Raw genomic sequence first — 18911 nt, forward strand, 5'->3', positions numbered from 1 at the left:
AAAAATGAAGCTTCCGATGCTTTCTGTGACTTGTTCACAGCCTGGTGAAAAGAGATGCTGCTGCTCAAAGCTGCCTTTAACTCTCGGCTGGTTCTGCCCGCAGTGCTGCAGGTGGTAGTTAGTAGTTAGTTAGTTAGTGAGTTAGTGAGTGAGTTAGTTAGTGAGTTAGTGAGTGAGTGAGTGAGTGAGTGAGTTAGTTAGTGAGTGAGTGAGTTAGTTAGTTAGCACGGTAGCTTCTGTGACACGTACCGAAGTGACTCCACAATGTGCCGCTTTACCGTCGCCCCGCAAATGAGACATACACACTTTTCTTTCACTGTTGTAAAAAATAATTCTTCCTTCCATTCATTGTGAAAGTAGTTAGTTTTCTTTCACTTTTCATGCCACGTTTAGAGTAAACAACGCACCTCGCGCCGCATCGTAGCTGCTCCCGCTAGCTTGTCTCAGTGAAAAGGGAAATGGAGATTTAGCTTGCGCGTGGAATTGAACTCTGACCCTGTCGTCAGAGTTCATATATACATAAAACATTTTTGTTTTTAGAAATTCTATATTCAATATTGTCATTTTAAAATAAAGAATCATTCAAGTGTTATTGATTTAAAAAATAAATAAAACAGCAAAACAATTAAATACAAAGTTTAGACGGAGCTCCATGGTGACTAGTGCTATTTTTACAACATGCTCAAGTAGTCCCCGCGGGCACCGTACAGCATGTGTGCACACTTCCATTCGCTATCATGAACATTGTATGATGCTGGCTAGTGTTGCTGCACCAGAATCTACCTTCATTCAGATATCAGAATTAATTTGTTATTTGTTGTCATGTTTCTGTCTACCTGATGGATGTAAATCCAAATAAATCTGGCTCTGTTTTTGGTCCCCACATACTTCTGGGTGAAATATCTAGCACTTTAGCTGCTGAATGTTCCAATATGTTTATCAGCAAGTTTCTTACTTTTTTCTGCCTGAAAATAGTTGCCCACAAAGCGGGAAATGAGGTTAATGAGAGCTGTGAGACTGAACCAAAATAGCAAATTTGCACACCAGGAAACCAAAACAATGAGCGGAAATCTGCTGAGTGCTAACACTTAACTCAAACCATGAACTGTACGTGTACCTAATAGTTTAAATTAATGATAACAAGTTACTCGAAATCTCAAGTACTACCCTGCCTCCAAGCTTCTTCTTTTCTGTTTGGATCATGGTGACTACGTTTCTAGCGCCATATAGCCTCGACAGAAGGCCCGCCTCCTAATTTATACGATTAGACAATGGAAAAAAAAACACCAACGAAGTCGGAAGCTTTTCCGCTCGGAGTTGAACTTTTTTCAACTCCAGGTCGCTCCAGCAATAGTGCAACTCAAAAACAACTACCGTAATTCTTCAAGCTCATTGAAAATAATTACAAAAAAAACGCCCCAGGCTGTTAAAAAGCGCCCTGTCTGATTAGGCCCTAAGGTTAGTTCACTACAAACAACTTTTTCCACATTACATGTAGTCTTTTGACCCTTTATTCGTATACAAATAATTATTAATGCAGCTTAAAAGAATGCAAATAATTTTCATCACGGGCATCGGTGCAGAGGCATCTTTTCCCTCCATGTGTTTCCATTATTATCCGAACGTGACTCAGCATGAGTTGGCCCTTGAGAGAGAGCGTTTGGTGGACAGAATCATGGAGGTGATTCACCATGTGGTCGGGTAGTGGTAGTATTGTGCGATCCTCAACTGTTCATCATACGTTGCTCCATTAAGCAGGCATGATGCCAGCTGCCACCCAGGACTATGCAAACTGCTCACGACCGTCTGTGTGATCTCCCCCTCATTCTTCTATTCATTCACAATATCTCTGAAGCCCAACTCTTTCATCTACATGTAGTCCCTATGCATCATCCTTTTGTCTCTCTGCCTCTCTTTTGCTCTCCTACACAATATTTATTCCTTCCTGCCCCCTCCACCTCTTCCTTTAGATTCAATATCCCCAGATAATGAGGGAATGATTCAGTTGTGTTTGGCCCGCTGCTTAGATCAGAGTGCGTCAGTATTTCTGTCTGACTGTGTGTGTGTGTGTGTGTGTGTAACGTCTGGCTACAGCACTTCAAATGCTATTGAAGCAGGAACGTTGGTGCATATTGGTCTCTGTTCGCTGTAAGATAATAAAAAAAAAGGAAAAGTGCATCACTTAGAGCTGATGAATAAGATGGAGGGATGTGTTGCTGGAGCGAGCGAGCTCCTTCCTTTCTCTTCTGTCTGACAACAAAAGAGATGCCGCGTGCTGCCATCACAACCCCTCTCTCGCTCAGTCTTCACTGCACTCATCTGCCCCCGAAGGCTACATGGGATGTCATCCATACACAACACACACACACACACATACACACACGTCCCGCCTCAGCGCGTGTTTTGCCATGTGGGCAGCAGCGTGGCACGTGACCGAGGGCCAGTGGGCTCACTCTCCGGTCAGTCTGATGTTTGCAGTGCCTTCTGCAAACCCCCCGCCCCCCTCTCTCACGCCATCCAGCCCCTCCTTCCCGTGTCACAGGGCACCCGTGGCGGCGCTGGAGCTTTGCAGTGGTAACTTGTGTCAGACTGTGGGGGTAGCTGGGGCATGCGCGGTCATGTCTGTAGAGAGGAGAAGGAGCTGCATGCAGGAGGTGGAGGAACACAAAGGAGATGATGAGTAACAAGCAGAGAAGTACGGCAGGGTAGAAGGTGTCGGTATTAAAAAAATTAAAAAATAAAAAACGTAGGAGAGGATGGGTGCAGGTGAGGTGGATGTCAGCGGGTGGGAGACAGAAACAGAAAACATACTTATATGGACGGAGATCAAGAGACTTATGAGTAAGTGAGAAGAAGAGGAGAGAGGGCAAGAGACCAAGATTTGGCATTTGAGAGGAAGAGGATTGTCGTCATCAGTTTTGTGTTAGTCACCACAGTATGTTCAGGGAACGCTTGCTTTCCCCTCCAATACAAATGTCACCGTGTCCTTTTTCTTTTTTCTTCTTTAAATGTCCCCTTATAGGGCCAAACGCTGATGACTGGGAACAAACCTCAGACATTAATGGAATGTTTTCACCTTTCAGCCTCACCCACCTATAGGCTACGCTAAGTTTATTTAATGAATTTGGTGTTAGGTGACACTTCATGCACAAATGTAAATCCTGGGTTTTTCAAAACGTATCATTATAATGTTACAGAAATAACTTTTCACTCATCATCATCACTTTAAAAATAAAATCAGTATTGGTACTGAACACACATAACATATAATGCTTGCTTCAGACAGACACTGTGCAGTATTCTACTTACTATGCTACTTATTAGATGACCTCGCACAAACGTTCTCCAGGAAATTAAACGCATACTGTTCTAAGGCTTGTCACACAATGGTGACCCAATCATATCATTTACTGCCTTTACCAGAAAATCACAGTATTTCTGTAACAATGCTAAAAAAAATTGTTTTCCTGCAATGTCAAAAGTGCCCGATGAAGAAAGACATCAAGCTGAAAATGTAAACTTATTTTGTTGGCCAAATTTGTTACCTGTAAACGAATAGTTTACATAGATAGAGCAAATTCGCTTTTCTGCTTTCTTTCCAAAGGTTAGATGACAACTTTCTTGTATGAAGCTACAACCAGGAGAGGGTTAGTTCAGCGTCGCACAAAGACTGTACACAGGGAAACTGTTAGCCTGGCTCTTTCCAAAGGTCACCAAATCTGCTTACAAGCTCCTTTAAACTCAAACTAATTAATGCAAATAATATTTAGGTTTTTATTCATTTGTACATAAACTGTTTATGTTTAATTGACCATTTGTGTTAAATAGTTTTATTGACATTTAAAAGTTTCTTCATTTCTTTTTTCTTTTTTTTTATGCCATAATGTGATGATGCAACATTACCTTTTTATTAATATCGCAAATGAATCTCTCAAAATGATTCGCTGATTAAACTGCATGAAATAAAAACAAAAACATACATACATACAAAGTAACTAATAAAAAGAACTGTGTAAGTACCTCAAGATAAATACGAAAATAAAGGCATTGAAGTAAAACAACTTTAGCAGCTGGAGAGTAGTCCCTGTACAAGCCAACAGGTACAGACCTGCAAAACCTGAATCAGGTGAACAATGAAAGAGTCCATATAACGTGCAACTGGAAGATGGACAAGGTTAGTTTATGCTGGACAGGTCGAACACACAGAACTGTGGGCTGATGCTACCAGCACCCAGTGTTGTGCAAACAGCTGTAGTGTGTTGTGAATACAGCAGTAGTGATGCTCACACGTCAATGTGTCCCACGCATGAGTTCCACATGTTGGTGCAGGTCCTGGCTGAGCTGATTTGGATTTAGTATTGGAACTGTGATACCGGAGAGATGAAGTCGATGAGCTTATGAACTTGAAGTTTAGCTCTGTAGTGCTGAGCCAGTCAAAGTCCTGGACATGAGGGGAGGAGCAGTGTTGTGGTGTAGTGAAAGACAACAAAGAGATAGTAGCAGATAAGAGCAAGTGTATGTGTATGGCCTCAGACATTAAGTAATTGGTGTTAGAATAAACATACCTCTAGATTTGAATGAAAACACCTGAAGTATCGAATCTGAGAGTGCAATAGTTAATCGTATCTTTAGCTGCAGTGCTTGTGGTGCCATGTTCAGCTGTTCTATTTCAGTGTGACACAGATTTATTGAGAAAATATATCTATAGTGTTTGTATGTATGTATGTATTTATTTATATATATACACGTATATAATCATTTTCTGCCAAGGCTCTTACTTGTCACTACCTGCAATGCATAAATCTTAACACACAATGTTCGACAGAAGGAAGTGAAGGAAGCCATCTCTCTCCCTACAATTAGACACTACATGCTACATGTATGCGGTGGTGGAGGTGACAGTGGAGATGTAGCAGCAGAGGCTGCGGTTGGTATTTTGAGCAGGGTGGAAGCAGCAGCAGCATTAGCAGGAAGGGTTGGAGCGAGTTCATGTGACAGATTGGATGGAACGCCTCACTGTGTGTGTGTCTGACAGGGTACTGTATGTGTCGCAATGAATAGTGTCTCAAGTGGCACAGCTGAAGCAGACTGCCTGAGCTAGTTTTGCAGCATTACCTCTAGTTTGCCGCATTAAAGGGACATTTCACCCAAATCCCCCCCCCCCCAAAAAAAAAAGCATGCCCCTTGCAGCCAAGATATAAAATAGCCAACGCTGACACTGCTGCTGCCATCCCACGGGACTTCAGGGTTAGGGGTTCTTGTGCTTATAGTAAAATTGTGTTTGAAAAACTAAATAGGTCTCAATGTTTTTTTAAACAATATTCTGGTCACGCTGCTGTAGACTATCTTCAGCAGAATATACTGTAGATCCTGATTTAAAATAGTTAACCGTTAAGATTACCCAGAGTAATACAGCTTTGTATTACGTTTAAGACTGCTGATGTGTTTTTGAAACATAATTGTTTGATACTTTAAGCAACACAAATGAAATTCCAGTGCCATCTACATGCTTACATACTCTGGGAAGAGGCAACATTGGGAAGATATATATTTTGTGATTTGGGTGGATTAACCCTTTAATACCGGTTCACTGTCACATCCCAGTCACTGTAATATGGTAGTCAAAGTCACATTGTGCCACAGTAATTACTGCTGAATATTCTATCTCTACTTCTAGTTCTGTCACTGATCCAGTTTCCTCATAAATATATATAATAATTGGTACATTGATCTGCACACAGTGAATACTGTATTGTATGTGTTTGTGTATTTGCACATTAGTGTGTGTGTGTGTGTGTGTGTGTGTGTGTGTGTGTGTGTGTGTGTGTGTGTGTGTGCCTGCCTTCCCGAAGCTTCACCTTGTTTGTGTGTTCCTCCTCACTCCACTTCAATGGAATTACCTCGCTTCTTCATTAACACTGGGGCTAAATCGTGAGCTGACAGCAGCTGTGGCCGAGGCCAAGAGGACATGAGCACTGATCTGAAGTAGATTAGGGATGAGCGAGTGTGTGTGTCTCACGCTTCCACCCACCTGCCCTTCCCTCACCCTTACCAGAGCCCGATCGATACACCATCCTGCAGCAGAGACGGAGGATCCCGGCTTTATGGAGTCGTTACAGTCCCCTGTGCTTGCATTATGAATGGGCCCCATAAGGGTGTTGATAGGCCGAAGGATAGCGTAGCAAAGCACATGCATAACAAAGGATAAGATGAGGTTCACATCGCCGCAGCAGCCAGTTCCTCCTTTATGGCATCATTTCCATCACCTTATTGATCGGCCTGCAGCAGAACAGACAAAATCATAATCCCAAAACATATCGGGAGCCGGCTGATTGTACGATTAGTACGTTGCAGAATGGCATCGCAGTGCCTGGGAGAGATTGTAAAGGCTTTGCACTGTCAAGAAAACTTAGGAAAGCAAGTTTCATTACGAGTCGTTTAGACACATCGTGTAGACAAATTATGTTTTTTTAGTGTAAGAAGAACCTGCTGTGGCTCTGAAGACCTTCGGTTGTGTCACACAGCTGAATTATTCTCTCCATATCTACAACATTCTGCTTAATGTGTCTCAAAGACCGACAGAGTGCCTTTGAACTTTGGCAAGTTTGAGCGATTTTAAATCTAAGAACTACACAGTGACCATCACTGTTTAAAAAGAATTTGTACATCGCAAATGAGCCGCATTAAAGCATCTTTTTCTTCTCGCTTCCTCTTTTCATGTAATATTCGGTTTGTTCTCTTGCCGAGCGTAGTCTGGAAGCTTGCTGGATGTGGAAAGGTATTTGGCTTCAGAAGAAAACACATAAAAACACCAGTTTTTCAGAGATATCAAAAAATGGTGGTTAAAGCTTAAAGATGTTTGAGTTTGAGGGCAGCGGCAACATTTCTGTGAAATATCATTTTCATTTAATGTCTATCATTATTTCAGAAAGCACATTTGGGTGGATTCAACTCTAAATGTTGCTGCTGCCGATTGTCAGTAATCAGAGAGGCAGATTATGTCTACATTTTCTCTCATATGTAGAGCTAATAATCTAATGGAGACAAAAAGAGACAACAAATAAAGTTGATCCTTCAAGCTATGAGTCATATTGGCAAGTCTTTTCTGATATTTTATAGACAAATCCCTGTTGCAGATGGGAGAAAAAATAAGCCATTACTGTAGCACCGCATTTGTAAACACATGTACATAAGTTTGTAATGTTTGCAAAGATCTAAAGATTTTACTTGCAAAGAAATCTGCCACATAGATCCTGTTAGAGTTTTTACATGTGGAACATATCGTCATGCAATGCCATTAATATAAATGTTATAACATAAAAGAACGAACAAAAGTTTTTAACAGAAGGTTAAACTGGTCTGTGCTGCTCCAACAACTTCAACCTTGGGAAATAAATGATAAAAATGATTGCTAAACAATGCTTTTCTTCTGCACACAATGCAATACATACTAGAGCTTTATGATATTAATCATAAGCAAATTCCTGCTGTGTTTAATTACTTATTAATTACTGGGCCAGAGAGTTGTGATATGTTAATGTTATTTCCCCCCCGAAGGCTTTGTCATACTTTATTTCAGACTAGCGCGCTGAGACTGAATAACTTCCACAGACTACCCTCGCCTGTCGGAGGAGGCGACTGCTGACCATGATTAACCCAAACATGTTTGCTTTTCATTGTCAGTGTACGAGTGTTCAGTTCCACTCTTACTGCCTGAGAGCGCAATAAGGATGTTTTCTGTAGAACAAATGATTAATTGATTAATCTAGAAAAGAATCAACAGTTGATCTAAATAATCGTTACATCCCCAGAACTGTGCGTCTCTTTGGCTCTCTGTTCATACAATCATATACTTTAATGCAAGGGGCCTAAAATGTGCTGTATTTAAAATGAAATGACCTTTATTAGCATTATGTGGTGCGTTACCAGTCAATGTAAGTGCTTTGACAAAGGTTGTGGTAGGCTAAGCATTTTCTTGCGTGTCATGTTCAGGAGACTAAGTGTGGTCATTAACCGCATCGACAGCTACATAACTGTGTTTGTACTGTACACACACACACACACACACACACACACACACACACACACACACACACACACACACATATGTTGAAAGCCAGCGGCACATACTGGTCTTACAGCATTTAATCTTACAGATCTATCCCTTTTTTTTCTCTCTATTTGCGTCCTGATATATTTCCTCTCATGCAGTTTCTGTGGCTTTCCGCTCTTATTCCCACCAGCTCGTCCGTCTCTCTCCCACTGGTTTCTCTCTCTCTCTCTCTCTCTCTCTCTCTCTCTCTCTCTCTCTCTCTCTCTCTCTCTCTCTCCCCCCCTCTCGTCAGTCCTCCTCAGCGCTCGGGTCACCTGTGTTGATTTACTGTCAAATCTTCCAGGATTATCGGTAATCCCACAGCAGTAAAATCTGTTTGCTGACAGCTGTGCTCCGTCTAACAGTGTTGCTGTTTCCTGCGCACACACTGCCCTATATACCAGAAAAAAGCCTGTCTTTCTCCCGAGAAAGGAAATAAAAGAAACATTAATTTTCCGCCTCAATGGATTCCAATCAACAATACACTACTCTCCTTTTCTGTGGTATTTTGTTCTTGACTATAATGTGGGGCTGCTTTCTACTTTGTGGATTAGGGGGTTGCAGTGATTTTATTGTGGGTAAATAGGAATAATATTGAGTATGTTCTCACAGGGTTACAAATCCTCCCGTGGCATTCTCACCCCGGCTTCAAGACAACGGAATGACTTACTAATAATTTAGCCATCGCTGCTCACACTTCACGCTCAGTCGGCAGGTGTTCAATCTAACAAAAATACAGTGATGCATTTTTGTACAATCTCTTTTTCATCTTGGATAAATTGGAGTTGATATAGAAAATGACTGAGAAACAAATTGGGCCACACAAGCCTAAGAAAGATATTAGTTTTATTGATCCAGCTGTCCTCAAATCGGCAATATGGAATATTACTGGAGTATGATGCTGAATGATATTACAGAATGCAATCGAGTGCAATTCATTCCCGTGGAAATAAATATTTTTCAACCGTTACTACGCTGATAAATGATCCCCTACTGGTGTGAACAAAACCAAATGAAAAACCCTTTAGGACACAATTCCCTCTAAGGTATAATCATCATCTTTACACGTGCATGACATGTATTTGCTGCACGTACATTTATGACAACTCGTGTATTTCTTGCCCAGGTTGTGTACAAGAACAACGATATCCGGCTGGAGCTGTCCCGCCTCGCCCGCATCGTGGACCCCAAGATGAAACTCCAGGGCGACGTGGTCTTCAAGTGCGAAAACGTTCCCACCCTCGACCCCATCAACTTCGAGACGCCCGACTCCTACCTGGCCTTGCCAAAATGGAACACCAAACGCGTGGGCTCCATCTCGTTTGACTTCCGTACCTCCGAACCCAACGGGCTGATACTCTTCACCCACGGCAAGGCCCAGGACCGGCGGGAAGCAAAGGGCCAGAAGAACAACAAGGTGGACTTCTTTGCGGTGGAGCTTCTGGACGGAGGGCTGTACCTGCTGCTGGACATGGGTTCCGGCACTATCAAGGTCAAGGCCACGCAGGCTAAGGTCAATGACGGCGCCTGGCACCACGTGGACATCCAGAGGGATGGCCGCTCAGGTGAGGATGGAGGGGAAAGGGAAGGAAGAGAAAAACTGCCTCTAAGGAAAACATTTCAGAACTTAGTTTTCATATTATAGTAGTCGTAACTACAGACTTTTGGTCACACAGTTTATCAATAGTAGATTTCATTTCTGTTTACCATCACGGTCACGGGTTGTTAACCTGTGATCAGCTTGGTGTTGTGGGAAGGCACTGGGGTCCCGTTATGTCACTGTTTCTTTATTTCTCGCTCTCTTTCACACAAAAGCAGATGATCAACAACATCTTCAATCAGGAAACTCAACCTCTGGCTCAATTAAAACTATGTTGCCTTTAGCTATGCTGTATATACATTTATAGACAAAGCTGACAAGCCATACAAATAAAAGAGAGCAGAGTTTCCTGCAGTGTTGCTTGTGGTGACTTTGCTATATGTTGTTATTCCTCGTTGCAAATGACAAACCTACATTTTGGGGAATAAGTTTAAATCAACAATTATATAGTTTCATGATAACAATAAAAAAATCTAATAAAAACATAGCCCCATCCTCCATGCCCGTCACTTCTCAAGGCCAACTTACCAGTTACCAAACCCAAAGGTATTTCATTTACAATATGAAACAGCCAAAAGCAGCAACATTTTAGATTTGAGAGGCTGTAACAGAAAACTACTTTGTATTTGTATTCATGCTACCGGCATGACATTCCCTTTAACCTCAGCTGTGCTTTGTGGCAGATGATAGCATGCTAAACTAAAAAAGTGTGAAGTAAAGCACATTTACACAAGAAGGCAATTCAAAGTGTTTTACACAGAAACAAATTATAAAAGAACATTTACATTTCAAAATGTTAATCAATTAAAAACAGTCATTAAAGATCCAGGAGAGAAAACTAAAACAAGCTAAAATAGAACGAGACGGGTATAAAATACAAGAATGAAAGTTATAATGAAATGACTAATTATGTGATTGAATAAAATGTAAACATTACATGTGCTAAATCTTAGCATTGTCATTGTGATTATGCTAGCATGCTCATTTAGCCAAAACACCAGTGTGCAGCCTCACAGATCCAGATCCAGTCCAGTTACTTGATAACTGGCTTAAAAGAAACATTTCAAAATTGGCATTTATTAATTTTCTAATAACAAAAACCTTGCCTTCTTTAAGTAAATAATTTTCCCCCTCATTAAATTTCACTTGCTCTTTACACTAACTTGCAAGACCATATTCTTCCAGACAACGTACGCACTCTGCAACATTAATTATTGACGCTTCAACTGGTTTTTAATGTACTGAAATTATTTAAGTTAATCGAAATTTGAATGGAGAAAAAACCCTTAGAATAATTATTCCACTTGTAGACTCACTGTAGCTGTCACAATGGAAATGCACCACCTGTAAGAATCACAGTTAATCATGTTACTGCTTATTTGAGCTTTTTCCTGCATCACAAGATAATGTCAACTTCCACAATATATTAATTTCAGCGATGATTTATGGCAGGGGGATAAAGCCATACTTCTCTCCAGATAGCTCCTCCGTTTTCCCTTTGCTTCCCTCCATATGTACGTCCTCTGACCTCAAAACATGTCCAAATACACAGAAAGTATTCGAAGATTGTATTAGAGAAAATGGTTAGAAAACTTCTGTTGCCTTGAGCTCCAAAACCCAACACAATCTCTGCATTAGGTGGGATCCTCCAGAGAACCAGGGTGTGTTAGTCGGCGCTACAGCCTGTGTTATATATCAGGTTAGAGCAGCCAATTTAGCCGTGTGTCAGAGCCCGCTGCTTTGATTAATCACTGGCACAGCCCCCAGTGCGATAGCAGAGAAGAAAGTAGGACTTTCACAGGGAAAAAGAGGAATGAGACAGATATATGGATACCAGACTGAGGGATGGTTAAGAACAGGCATAATCACACTGGTGGCTTGAGTGAAATGTTAATAGGAGTTGCAAGTGAATTTAATTTCTTGTTCCCCAAAGATCTCCAGCCAGAATCTCTCCGTCTGGCTGCAAGGGGAATGTAACACGAGTAAAATGTGAGAACTCGGGTTTGTTTAAAGAGTGATCTTTTCATCTCTTTGCTACATTTACTTGAGCTCAGTGAGGGCTGACGGAGAGGCGCAGATAGATGTAATATTATACCAGAAGAGAGTTTAGTTAAACCTACTTCTTCTTCTTTCTTTCTTAAATTAATTACTTATATTATTTGTCCAAATGTATTAAAGGTTTACACGCATATGTCATTGATTTTCAATTGTTTTTTCAATTTATTAAGTAATCTTTATTTGAATGAAAGACTTTATAAATGTACTTCTAGTTTGTTAAATGTCAATTTGGTGTTCGGAAATCACAATTTCTACCTTAAAAAAAAAAAAAAGACACATTTGTGAAGTGAAATGCACAATACAGCAGCGTCGATAGAGCCTCACTGTCGAGCACACATCATGTCTATAATGATTTTTTCCTAGTGTAATGGCATGTTTGGAATATAAATGAGGGAGTATTGTCACAGCACTGCAGTTGTGGAATTGGATATATTCTACTGCGTTGATAATGCATATGTGCACAAAAGGTATAGGTGTTTTTTTCCACTCATAAACCATGTCAAATCAGATCTTAATGCAATTGAACTATCTGATCCCAAAATTTCAAGTTGCCTCATGGAAAATACCCAGTAAAAAAAGTATTAATAATATTTACTGGGTGGTCCTGGAGCTCACTGTGCCGTTAGATCACACGCAGACACCTTGTGCCAGAGGAGTGGGTTTGTTGGATGCAAGCTTATTTTTAGTTCTTAGCTTTTCTGCACCCTATCCTGTAATTTTATGACTCAAATAGAGTTCCCCTAAAGAGAGTGTTACAGAGTCAGTGATCAGTGCAATTCTGGCTGCCAAACAGAAGCTTGCACCTCCACCTACTTACACTGAATTTAAGCACAGACGCAGGCGTGATGTGCTATTTTTGTCAGCCTCTTTTACAACTTTGCTGCTCGTCCCATTTCTTAGAGCTCCTGGTTACCACATTACCTGAGAATGCATCTGTCATTTTCACCTGTGTATCACTTTCATGAACACAAAAGTGGCTGTCAGTCTCACATTCAGTTTGACAATATCATTTTTGTTAAGTATTAAAAATATACATTTTGTAGAAATGCAAAATATTGTAAATTGATGGCAACAAATGTCACTTTGTTTCCAGAGGAGTTCCTGTCGTTTCAGCAGCGTTGTGAAGAGTTGTTTTCTGGCAGCGAGCAAAATATAGCAAATCACTTAACTAGTAGAACATGACAGTTGATTTGAATAAAGATCAACAAGAAACAAGTGATATTATCTCACTCCTGCCGCCGTCTTTATGATCGGAGTAGATTACATGACATGTTGACATGTACGTTCTCGCACTGTGCTTAATAATGGATTGTTCTTCCTCTAGGCATCATCTCAGTAAACAGCCGCCGGACCCCTTTCACAGCCAGCGGGGAAAATGAGATCTTGGACCTGGAGGGGGACCTTTATCTGGGGGGCCTGCCTGACAGCCGGCTGGGCCTGGTGCTCCCCACCGAGCTCTGGACCGCTATGCTCAACTACGGCTACGTGGGCTGCGTCCGGGATCTGTTCATCGACGGGCGCAGCAAGGACATCCGGCAGATAGCTCAGAACCAGAATGTGACCGGCATCAAGTCTTCGTGCAGTAAGGTGACGGGGAAACAGTGCGACAGTAACCCCTGCAAGAACAACGGAGCGTGCAAGGAGGGATGGAACCGCTTCGTCTGTGACTGCACTGGAACTGGCTTCTGGGACAGTACCTGCGAGAGAGGTGAGACCTTTTTACAATCATTCCTCTCTGTCTGGTGAATGTGTTTTCTCTCTTATAGTGATCATTTTAAAGTGTTATTGGGTTTGTCGGAGGGCTTATTGATTTTTTAGTAAAGGACTTTTAAAGAGGGTGCAGCAGCTGTACTCCTTTATGTGCAAAGCAGAAATCTATTTGGTCAGTGTGCTTCTGGAATAGTGTTGCTTCACTTTCTATCAATATGTTTGTGTGGGTGCTAAATGTTGACAGTACTTATGAAGTTGTTTGTACTAAAGTTGAAATATCTTTTCTGGTATCCAAAAGATTGTTTGCGTAGTAGTAGAGCGATTAATTGGGTCGATTTATTGCCATTTTGGCCGTTGCCTGCACTCACGAGGCAGATTATTAATTTATTATAGTCTTTCACCATGAAAGGCCACTACACTAACATTTTTTATTTGTTTTTATATTTATGTAAGTCTACACATTTTCCTTGTCTCTGCTGATAAATGCTGTTATGTGCACCACAACTCTTGTTTATTTTTCATTCATAAGTTGTTTTTTATTACCTATGTACATTTATTCAGTTTAAACATGTTTTAAGTGAGTGCACTGCACACAGAGTGCACATCTACTTAAGCAAACAGAGACGCTGCAGACAGATAATCAGAAGCACATAAACCCAACAACAATAAAATCTGCATTATATTTTGGCCATCGACCGCCCTGCTCTCTTAAAATCGGCATCGGCATTGGCTATTGAAAAACCAATATCGATGCACGACTATTGTGAAGTGGTAGTAGCCGTTGTAGCCGTTGTAGCCGTTGTAGCCGTTGTCTGATAACAATAGCTTTTCCAAGCAAAGTGGACAGTGCTCTGTTTTAGCAGACAGGAAGTGTGACTTGGGGCACTTCCCTCACAATATTTATGGAAGCTTTGCTGAAAGATTTAATAGGATTCCACTTTTCTGCCAAGTGGCTTTAAAAAAAGCAAAGCCTTTCATTTTTCTGGGGAAGGTTGTGCAATGAATTTGAACTTCCCTCTGCTGGTGAATTGGACTCTCCTTGTCTGGATTTTAAGAGCTTGGACACATTAAGCTTTTATGAGACGGTGGAGATAGGAACACTCCGAGCTGTGCGAGTATGTTATCGGACTATTGTTCAGATTGTCCTTCACTTCTTCACTATTTTACAGAGCTTTTCAGGCTTCAGTAGAGGGCTTTAAGTACTTTCCTAAGAACTTGAGGTGTGTAAAGAAACGGACTTGAAGAAGGAATAATGAGCATCTAGAGAATACGTTGTTACGACCAGCAGTAAATGTGACTGCAGGAGGCTGGCGGCATGATAACGTGTTGTTAATGATTAAAGAAGAACAGGGATCAACATTCCATTTTGAACTGTCTGTACTTTAATCACAAAGAACGGTCCCTCCTTTGTTATTAATGTTCCTCTATAAATAATGAAACTGATGTTGAATGTATGCAGCGTAGAGTACATGTCCTGTCCTGTTGTGATAGAGCTTCCAGTGGGAGTCCATGTAGGAAGCTGGTTCTGTCTGATCCAGTTAACCTGGTCTTCGCTTGACTGTTTCTATCTATGTTGTATCAGCACAAGGAGGAAAAGGCAGCAGTGTACTGCCTACGAACCCGAGTCTCAGAGTCTCTCTGACCTTCTACCCACAAGAAGGAAAAATGAAGTCATGTGTCCCTAACTCTCCATACACTCTCCTTCTTCTTCTTCTTCCGTCTTGTATCGCTGCCTCCTACACATCGGCCTCCTTACGCTCGTATTTCTGCATTCAGCGAGTGCTGTTGCCGCTGGGTGATAACCCGAGGGACTGCAGTCCTGCCCTCTAGTTCTGGAGCTGTAGAACAAAGCTACAGTCTGTTCAGCAGCTGATTTTTTACTTCACACAGTGAGACTTGAGGTGTGGTGAAATGTGCCGGTGTTGCTAATGCCGTCTTGAATACATGCCTCTGCATCTTAGTTTCTAGGTAATACGAGCTGAGTCCGTCCCAGTAAGTTCAGTTGTTTAGACGTACATTGCTACACATTGAGGTAGTGCTACTTAAGTACCAGTACAACAATGTAAAGAATACTCCATTACAAGTAAAAGTGCTTCATTCAAAAGTGTACTTAAGTACAGGTACAAAGGCATTACCAGTCATGTGTACTTTATAGGGATAGATAATAGATGATAGATGATAGATAGATAGATACTTTATTTATCCCGAGGGAAATTCAGGTAGTTTGGCACATAAGATAAATCAATATCAGTTAAAGTGTACGTTATATTTAGAATACTTTCATTGCCTGCAGTCAGACAGATCTGACGGAGAGCTCTCTTCAAAGCCACCAGACTCCATTGACAAAAACAGTCAAACAGCTGGCAGAACACGGCTGGTCTACAACTGCCTCGATTGGTTAGTTTGTGTCATTGTGTGACTCTGGTGTTTTAAAAGGGTTATTTCAGATTCATCAATGTCATGAAATAACACAAACAAACTAACTGATCGAGGCAGTGGCAATAACAACAGCTTCTATTTACTGCAAGGTCAAATTACTTGCTTTACTTCCGTGCCCGTGTACCGCCACCTACTGTAGGAAATACACTGACTATAATATGGATAAGTACCTCATACAACCACATCAAAATATCTGAACTGTCCCTTTTAAATTATGAAACGTAAAAGTACTCTGGCCTCTTTATGTTGTAGCTAGCTGGTGTGGAGCTGGTGCTAACGCTAGGGTTCAGGACTCTCCAAAGGGTCATAAGATGAATACTCAAGTATCTCAAAATGGTACTTAAGCTTTGGATAGGCCTATGTTGTTAGTTTCTTAGATTATACAATTGATAGTTTCAATAATGACAGCTGTTATCCCAAAAGGCTCTCATTTCCTTTAGGTTGAAGTATTGAATACACAATGGTATTATCTGTATCATATCAACAAGACATTGTTCTCCAATTCAAAGTTTCTTAGAACATCCTCTGGGCCTTATCTGTTTTAGTGTGGACAGAGCAGCCAAGATGTTCTTTCCCCCTTCCTGGGGATCAGTAATCCCTCCCGTGTGTTCTGGCTCTGCTCTGAACACCACCTCAGCTAGAGCTTCCGTCAGGGCAAAGTCACAGCAGGTCGATACCGCAGCCCTCTCTCTCTCTCTCTCTCTCTCTCTCTCTCACGCAGAGCACGGCCGGCCACCGTGTGGCAAAATCTCATCTCGGGCTGTTGCATGTGTCAGCGATCTTTTTGTTCCGGTCACTACTCAAAGCGCACGACCACAGATAAAGGGTCGGAAAGAAGACTGAGCAGTAAATTGAGAACTTGTATTTGGAGCGCCCTCGTCCCCAGCCACAGTAAAAACAGCCTTTAGTACCATTCCCCTTCTGCTAGTATAAAAAGCCAGCTTTATTTCAGCAGTCCCTTCCCACAGCAGTCCATCTTGTTCCTGCTCTCATTCTTAATGTTTGACCCTCAGCTGCAATCTGCACATGGGAGTTCATTCTGATTAAACCGGGGCGACAACATCATCTGCAAATAGCACAAGGTCTGGATGTTGGCAAACTAATATTACAAATTAGTCTGATTCCATTAGCTTCCACATTCTCTAATGATTACTCATATTACAGTGCGGAGTCGAATATTGTTGAAGCTAATTTTTGTCGGTTGCCCTTGAGATGAAGAAATCGCTTTGATTGGAAATGTTGGGCTTGAAACAACGTCGTATTTTCTTCTCTTTTTTTTTCTCCAAAATGAATGTGCAACAATTTGGAACGAATGGAAATGTATTAGTCATGCTTGTAGAATAGTTTATTTTCCCTCTCCTCCATGCTTTAAAGCAGCCCCTGGAGCTCCCTAGTGACAATATCAAACAACCACTAAGATGTATTCACACATGGCGCTTGCTATTGATCTCAAGCATGATATACGGTACAACAGAGAACTGTGCTTGTACGACGAGACAAGGGGTGAAATGATAGAGATCAGCGCTCTCCCCCAGTGCGTAACAAAGGTTATACATTTACATTATAATGATTGGCCTTTGCCTCGCGACTTAATGCTAGAATGTAAATGAGCTCTTCTGTCGGTCTTTGCTCAAAACAGTTCAGTCTACACTTTGTTTGGTGATTTATTTCATTCAAATAGATTTCCTTGGTTCACATTGGGAGTAGTGTTGTCACAATACTGGAATATCTAACTTCAATGCAATACCTTGAAAAACATCGACATTCAATAGCGTTTTCGATACGATAAGGAAACATTGACACATTTGTAGACGTTATGATGCTCGGTAGAAATCATGTAGTGTGACTCCAGTGAACTGTCGGCTACTCTCACCTGACTTTACTCGCAGGTTAACACACTCTTGTGATGGAATGTTTTGCTGTAAAGGTTTGTTTTGTCACTTCCTGTGTGCCAAAAACAAATTCACAACCGCAAAAGTGATTTGGAAAACATGGAAAATCTATGCCATGTATATTATTGAGGAAGCAAACGGGCTCCTCGACCACCACAGCCTCCATGTTTGATTTAGACTTTTGATTTTGTAACCGGTACCATTGGATTTGAATATTCCCCGTTAGTGCAGGACTTGCACAGACCTGTAGCTGCCAAGACACTTAGGTTGTTTCTGAGACTTGATTACATGGTGGCTATTTAATTGACTTATTCCAATGCAGACTATACACAATATACCTTTAATTAAGGCAGTAAAATAAGGACTACACGGGTTTCTTAGAGGCTTGGAAAATAATTTAGACCTAGATGTTGGGGAATTTGCAGAAACTATAAATGATCAGTAAATAAATAAATAATAACATATGTAAGTATTAAGTAAAGTAACACGCAGAGACTTTCGATGGGGGACATTACCTTATCACTAGATGAGTTTAAGACGTAATGAACGTGTCGTAATGGCCTTCTAATTATTACTACCACAAATATTTTACACACATCCTGATTGCAGAACAGCATATTATCGTTAACAACTTTATTTGAGTAAATATTAAGCAAGTTCTAACAACAGCCTACTTCTGGTGACATTACCTTCACAGGTTTACTATGAGCATATGTTGCTCTTTGGAAATGTAATGTTTTACAGTTCCAACAGTCTAAATGCAAAGATCTTGTCCTCCTGCACCATTGTTGACTTTTAGAACCAGAGGAAACCCAGGCCTCATGGCAGTATGTCAGCACATCTTACACTAATAATATTTTTGGAACTCAAATAATGGAATCATCAGAAATGAAAGTCTCATGATAATTTCCTCATATTTGTATTGAACGTAGCACATTGCTCTGTGTAATTTCTTCTTTTCCACCGGGAGCTAAAAAAAACGAGCAATTTCCCTGCTCTGTTTACCAGAACGAAAATACAACCTGACATGATATTTTAGACTGTTTGAGGAGATCAAAGATCGCACCAGGCGACACTAACAGACAACAGCGCTCCTGTCTGCTCGCTTTCCTCCCTGCTA

The 18911-nt window shown here is 41.1% G+C and overlaps 2 protein-coding genes across 8 annotated transcripts in view; both read left to right on the plus strand.

Annotated features, from left to right (window-relative positions):
- The window catches only part of LOC115003692 (poly(A) polymerase type 3-like), a 981812-nt gene that overhangs the window by 507397 nt on the left and 455504 nt on the right, over positions 1 to 18911 (plus strand). The gene's annotated exons all lie outside the window — the stretch shown is intronic.
- nrxn3b (neurexin 3b) overlaps positions 1 to 18911 on the plus strand; it is a 270213-nt gene that overhangs the window by 69997 nt on the left and 181305 nt on the right. For all 7 annotated transcript variants that reach the window (XM_029425564.1, XM_029425568.1, XM_029425567.1 and 4 more), the window contains 2 exons: positions 9219 to 9657; positions 13075 to 13458. In XM_029425564.1, coding sequence (XP_029281424.1) covers positions 9219 to 9657; positions 13075 to 13458 — 823 coding nt within the window. The remainder of the gene's footprint in view (positions 1 to 9218; positions 9658 to 13074; positions 13459 to 18911) is intronic.

Source organism: Cottoperca gobio, chromosome 24, assembly GCF_900634415.1.
Source record: "Cottoperca gobio chromosome 24, fCotGob3.1, whole genome shotgun sequence".
NCBI classification, from domain to species: Eukaryota; Metazoa; Chordata; class Actinopteri; order Perciformes; family Bovichtidae; genus Cottoperca; species Cottoperca gobio.